At 48.9% G+C, this 7,218-nt stretch overlaps 1 protein-coding gene across 1 annotated transcript; it reads left to right on the forward strand.

Annotated features, from left to right (window-relative positions):
- Positions 1-1,580: 1,580 nt before the first annotated feature.
- On the forward strand, positions 1,581-3,869 carry LOC308286877 (heat shock protein HSP 90-beta-like; the record flags this gene model as incomplete). The annotated part of the gene is made up of 1 exon (XM_080728000.1): positions 1,581-3,869. One exon carries the CDS (start codon positions 1,581-1,583, stop codon positions 3,867-3,869), a length of 2,289 nt encoding a protein of 762 aa, XP_080584126.1.
- Positions 3,870-7,218: the final 3,349 nt, after the last annotated feature.

Consider the following 7,218-nt stretch of genomic DNA (forward strand, 5'->3'; position numbering starts at 1 on the left):
CTCCTGTCCACATGTGGAAGTGTCCTTGGGCAAGACACTGAACCCCACATTGCCTCCAATGAGTCGGTCGGTGTCAGCTTTTGCCACCGTTGGTTTGTGAATGTGGGAAGTGAGGACGCTGGTATCGACTGTTCACCGTTTCACCTCCCAATGTATGAATGAATGAACCAGAAAGCGCTTTGAGCACTCATAAAAGCGCTATAAAAATGCAAAAATAATAATAATACAATTCATTAGAGCACCCATTTTACCATCTCTGTATTTGTCTATCCATCCATCCATCCATCTTAACCGCTTATCCGGAGTCGGGTCGCGGGGGCAGTATAGCTCCAGCTGAGAGCTCCAAACTTCCCTCTCCAGAGCAACAACTTCCTCCTGGGGGATCCTGAGGCGTCCCCAGGCCAGTTTGGAGATGTAATCCCTCCATTTGACCCTCGGTCAGCCCCGGGATCTTAAGCTGGCTCCTTTCCAAGTGAAGGAGCAGCGGTTCTACTTCAAGTCTCTCTCGGGTGACTGAACTTCTCACCCTATCTCTAAGGGAGATACCAGCCACCCGTCTGAGAAAACTCATTTCAGCCGCTTGTATCTGCGATCTTATACTTTGGGGCATGACCCACACTCAACTCCATTTCGTCACAACGAATTAGTACCGAACACACTCTGTACGCGTTGGTTGTACAGAGATTGGATGGCCCTCAACAAGGTCCCCCTCACTATTCCCGCAACACCTCCCACAGTACCTCCCGGGGGACCCGGTCATATGCCTTCGCCAGATCCATTAAACACATGTAAACCGGATAGTCATACTCCCAGGCCCTCTCCAGGATCCCTGTCAGAGTAAAGAGTTGGTTAGTTGTTCCACGTCCAGGACGGAACCCACATTGTTCCTCTTGAATCTTAGTTTCGACTATCGGCCGGATCCTCCTTTCCAGTACCTTGGTATAAACTAAACACACACCCTCTGGTCCCCCTTCTTGAAAAGTCTGCCACTGTCCCAGACTTCCATGCAATGCTGAAAAGACCTATCAACCAAGACAGCCCCTCAACACCCAGAGCCTTCAACATTTCTGGACGGATCTCATCAACCCTCTGCGCTTTGCCACTACATCAATGACTTCCTTCCGGGAGATTGATGACGATCCCCCATCATCCTGTCTGTCCATTTTCTTTTTATGCCCATATATGGAGATCCCTGATGTTATGAGTATATGGGGGAGTGGAGATCCCTGATGTTATGAGTATATGGGCATATGGGGGGGGTGTCAGGAGCATACATTTCCTTTGCTCTTGCCCAAATATGGAGATCAACATCAAAATCAGCATCGCTAGGCTACATGCTGTGTTGTATGTGTGATGTCATAAATCAGCATCGCTAGGCGACATGCTGTGTTGTGTGTGACGTCAGACTAAAGGCTTATATAAAGCATCCCGAATGGTTTCCACTGTGACATTTCTGCGCTGACCTTTGGAGAGACAGGAATCTAATCTGAGAAAATTTTAATCCATCACAGACAAACAAACATTACATATATTTATTTATACTATTAATAAGTGGCATTTTATTCCAGATATTGCTGAAGATGGCCGAGGTTAACCTGCAACAAGAGGGGTCTGTGGCTCAGCCTGAAGAGGAGGCTGCTGTGAGCTTCTCGGCTCAGCCCGAGGACACCGAGGTGGAGACCTTCTCCTTCCAGGCGGAGATCGCTCAGCTGATGTCGCTCATCATCAACACCTTCTACTCCAACAAGGAGATCTTCCTCAGGGAGCTGATCTCCAATGCCTCGGACGCTCTGGACAAGATCCGCTATGAGAGCCTGACGGACGCCTCCAAGATGGACGCCTGCAAGGAGCTGAAGATAGACATCATCCCCGACCCGGCAGCGCGCACCCTGACCCTGATCGACACCGGCGTGGGCATGACCAAGACGGACCTGATCAACAACCTGGGCGTGATCGCCCGCTCCGGGACCAAGGCCTTCATGGAGGCCCTGCAAGCCGGAGCCGACGTCTCCATGATCGGCCAGTTCGGCGTGGGCTTCTACTCGGCGTACCTGGTGGCCGAGCGTGTCACGGTGGTGACCAAGCACAACGACGACGAGCAGTACGCCTGGGAGTCCACCGCCGGGGGGTCCTTCACCGTCAAGCTGGATGGTGGCGAACCCATCGGCCGCGGCACCAAGGTGGTCCTTTACCTCAAGGAGGACCAGGCGGAGTTCACCGAGGAGAAGAGGATCAAGGAGGTGGTCAAGAAGCACTCCCAGTTCATCGGCTACCCTATCAGCCTGTTTGTGGAGAAGGAGCGCACCAAGGAGGTCAGCGACGACGAGGCCGAGGTGGAGGAGGTGAAGGTGGAGGAGGTGATGGAGGTGGAGGAGGTAAAGCCCTCTGAGGGGGTGGAGGAGGAAGGGCAGAAGAAGGAGGAAGTGGAGGACAAGCCGCTGGTGGAGGACGTGGGTACTGACGACGAAGAGGAGGCCGACTCCAAGGACGAGGACAAGAAGAAGAAGACCAAGAAAATCAAGGAGAAGTACATCAACCAGGAGGAGCTGAACAAGACCAAGCCCATCTGGAACCGCAAGCAAGACGACATCACCAACGAGGAGTACGGAGAGTTCTACAAGAGCCTGACCAACGACTGGGAGGAGCACCTGGCCGTCAAGCATTTCTCGGTGGAAGGCCAGCTGGAGTTCCGAGCCCTGGTGTTTATTCCCCGCCGCGCGCCGTTCGACCTCTTCGAGAACAAGAAGAAGAAGAACATCAAGCTGTACGTCAGGAGGGTGTTCATCATGGACAACTGCGAGGAGATCATCCCAGAGTACCTGAACTTTGTGCGCGGCGTGGTGGACTCCGAAGACCTGCCGCTCAACATCTCCAGAGAGATGCTGCAGCAGAACAAGATTGTCAAGGTCATCCGCAAGAACATCGTCAAGAAGTGCTTGGAGCTCTTCGCCGAGCTGGCTGAGGACAAAGAGAACTACAAGAAGTTCTACGAAGCCTTCTCCAAGAACCTGAAGCTGGGAATCCACATGGACTCTCAGAACCGCAAGAAGCTGTCCGAGCTCCTCCGCTACCACACCTCCCAGTCGGGCGAGGACATGACCTCCCTCCAGGACTACGTCTCCCGCATGAAGGACAACCAGAAGTCCATCTATTACATCACCGGCGAGAGCAAGGACCAGGTCTCCCACTCTGCGTTCGTGGAGCGTGTGCGCAAGCGAGGCTACGAGGTGGTGTACATGACGGAGCCCATGGACGAGTACTGTGTGGGACAGCTCAAGGACTTTGACGGCAAGACGATGGTCTCGGTCACCAAGGAGGGGCTGGAGCTGCCCGAGGACGAGGAGGAGAAGAAGAAGCGCGAGGAGGACCAGAGCAGGTTCCAGAAGCTCTGTGCCGCCATGAAGACCATCCTGGACAAGAAGGTGGAGAAGGTGAGTGTCTCCAACCGGCTGGTGGCCTCGCCCTGCTGCATCGTGACGGGAGCGCACGGCTGGACCGCCAACATGGAGCGCATCGTGAAGGCGGAGACGCTGCGCGACAACAACACCATGAACTACATGTCGGCCAAGCGCCACCTAGAGGTCAACCCCGACCACCCCATCCTGGAGGCCCTGCGGAGGAAGGTGGAGCAGGACGGCGACAACGACAAGACGCTGAAGGACATGGTCAACATGCTGTTTGAGACGGCGCTGCTGTCCTCCGGGTTCACCCTGGACGACCCGCAGAGCTACTCGGAGAGAATCCACCGGATGATCCGCCTGGGACTGAACCTCACCGAGGACGACGAGGTGATGGAGGAAGAGCAGGCCGTCGCCACGCCACTAGAGGGCGACGACGAGTACGCCTCTCGCATGGAGGAGGTGGATTAAGCACCGCCTTACGGTGCCGAAGGGAAGTCTTTTAAAAGAAAGAAAAGGTTTTGTATGGCGGAGGTGGATGGAGCAGAGAGGGGTTCTCATCGTTACCAAGGAGCCCAAACAGCCATATCCTCTGAGGCAGTGCCCCCTACTGTCAAATGGCTTAAAAAAAGCTAAAAAACAAAATGGGTTAAAAAAAGAATAGTAATAATCAAATAATAATGAAATAAAAAGGGAAAACAGTTGATCAAGTAAAACAAGTTAAATTTCAAGCTTGTAGATCTGTTATTCTCACTTTTTGTGGGGTGTATTTCTATTTTCAATATTTATTTTAAAATATATATAAAATACAAAATGTACAAAAACATTTTACATATTTGAACAAAATGTATAATTTCAATTATAAAAATAGGGGCTCCAGTTCAATCAGAACTATTGTAACAATTTGAATTGGTTATTATGTTCTCCTTCCCTCTCCAATGACGCCCCGGTTTTACTCTGTAAACCCCAGGGCTGTGTTCAAGCTTGCTGTTTTTTTTTCCTTCTTTTTTAATCTATTTATTCAATGAGAGAGAGAGAGAGAGAGAGCTGCTGAGTCATTTGAACAGAGATCTTTTTGAGCGGTGCTAAGCGCTCCTACAGTACGTCTCATGCACGGAACTCCATGTGGAGATAACTAACGCCCATACAAGGAGATATGCACGCGTGTCGACTAACTTCACCAGAGACCGATGTCATGGACAGAACGGCCCATACAAGGAGATACTGTATGTATGTTTATGTATGGGCCATGCCAAGTGACTTCTCGCACAGGTGCAAGTTTTTCTTTTTTAGTGATGGTTGAGTGACAGTGAAAGACAAGGAAAAGGGTCATGAGAGAGGAAGAGAGAGAACCATGATGAAACAGTCCACTCCCCCATCCAGAGACCACTCCCCCATCCAACAGGAAGCCTCCTAGAACCACTCTAGGAGTACGCAGTCTCAAAGCTACTGGAAAAGCTTCTTTCCCCGTACATGAAGGAACTGTCAAGAACTGAAGCGAACCACAGGGCAAAGGGAAAGAAATGGGACATCATTCAAACCTTTTTCCACTATTATGCTTGAAATGCACCTTCCTAATCTGCTGTATATAGAATATACTGTGAAGCTGAATGCTGCTGTTTTTTTTTTATATATATACCATATGTGCACATGCAGGCCTACAGTACATTTGATTTGACAATGCTCTTTTTTGTTCCCTTTTTTTGTACAAAAGATGTAACAATAAAGTACGACCTTGAACCTTGTTGTTGAGTGGAAATGAATGACATGCAGCAATAACACAAATGTAAGTTGTGTTAACAACTTAGGTTCAGGAGTGGAGGCCACCCTCTGCTCATCTCAGCCACTCAATCTACCACAGGGGGTTCGGGTGTGATAGAAACCTTTTTCTCCTTTTTTTGAGCGGTGCAAACCGCTCCTATAAGTGGCTGTGCGTGTGTCCGTAGCCTTTTTCCTCAGCGTTTTGCCATAGTAAAATGTGTGTGCGTAGCATCATGTTTGTCTAGTGATGTCATATGTCGTATGTCTGTTGCCTTTTTCCTCAGCGTTTTGCCATAGCAAAATGTGTGTGTGTCCGTAGCCTTTTTCCTCAGCATTTTGCCATAGTAAAATGTGTGTGCGTAGCATCATGTTTGTCTAGTGATGTCATGTCGTATGTCTGTAGCCTTTTTCCTCAGCGTTTTGCCATAGCAAAATGTGTGTGTCTAGCATAGCCTGTACATCCTAGACTTAAATCCTAGTCTGAAGATGTTATGCAAGCACGACCACCGCTCACTTCACATTGGGTGTGATTTTTTATATTAGCCTCTTAAACCCTAGCGTCCATATTCTGAGAACTATAAAAATAGCAGATCTACAAGCTCACAACACCTCGCAGCGCAGAGTGAAGGGTCAAGTTTATTAAGTATTGACGGTTCAAGTGGTTAAATATCTGAAAACACAAATTAATATAAGGAATCTATGAAAAGGTTGTGGGGGTCCCTGCTTCATCTCTCTCTCAGCTAAGGGGTCCTTGGCTTGAAAAGGTTGAGACCAAACAACCTTTTTTTGAGCGGTGCAAACGGTCCCTACATTTCACTTTGTGTGTATTAGCCTAAAGAAATAGCCCGAATCTCCATGTATGGACATCCATGCTCATACGTTACCACCACTTTTATATGGAAATAACCAAAATTCTCATTTTTTATTCATTTCCATATAGTATCCTTATAATGCAATTGAATGTGTCAAATCATGCCTGGAATTTATTGGTACTGAATTATAAAACATTCTAATGGAGAAGAATATTACTTAGAAATGCAAAAAGTTAGTAAACAGAGAAATTATTTTTAAAAAAGGGTCAAATTTGATACATACAGCTCCACCAGAATTGCATGCAGAGATAGCGGCAACATACACCTTCAGTGTGTTAGCCGCCCAGCCCTTATCCAGCAGTGAGTGACTGCAGAAAGTGCATCACAGTCTGAACATCACAGTGTTCCGGGATCAGCACTGTGGGTCTCGCACCATGTGTGGAACAGTCCCTGTACGCCGCAATAGTAGAAGGGGATCTGGAACTAGATCTGACCACCTGCGCCTCTCAGGGGCCAAGCCCATAGCTGGAGGCGATCAGAGCCCGGGTGCCACAGGGTCCCCTGAGCCTGTGAAGTGTGAAAGCAGGTCAGCGCAGCTTGCCACCATGCCTCTGTACACTGCTCCCCAACCCGTTAGAGAAGCATCGGTACACACTAGTTCCCTGCGTGTCACCCTGCTGAGTGCTATACCCGTCTCCAAGAAGGAGCGGGCATACCACCGGGTCAGTGCAAGCATACAGGTCCTCGTTACCAAAAGACAGCAGGCCCAGACACGCCCACTCCCAGAACTAGGTCAGACTGTGAGACGCTCAACAAACAGCTAACATAAATTTCTATCAGTAACATGAGAGCTATTAATGATATGTTCATGTGAACAGCAACTTTTAACTTTCTGCAGGATAATATGATTTTACGGGAGGAGGGATCACTCATGCCATAATTACCTATGATCAAAACTGTATCCACGATTTTCCAACGCCCCATAGTGCATTGCGCAGACGTCTGCTTCGAGCTTCCGCCGCCGATTTACAAGCTCACAACGGGTTGCATCTGCGGCGCGACGTGAGCTTGTATGTCTGCTGTTAAACCCGGAAGTTTGGTCCTGATAGTCTCCAGTAAACCCCCGGGGAAAATTGTGGATAGTAATCGTTATATTTCAACATCAGGAAGTCTTAAGGGTACACTGTCATGCTGAATGCAAGTCTCTAGGTATAATATTGTGTAAAATATAGCCCATTTTGTGACAA

Source organism: Nannobrachium achirus, assembly GCF_963921795.1.
Source record: "Nannobrachium achirus genome assembly, chromosome: 6".
Lineage (NCBI taxonomy): Eukaryota > Metazoa > Chordata > Actinopteri > Myctophiformes > Myctophidae > Nannobrachium > Nannobrachium achirus.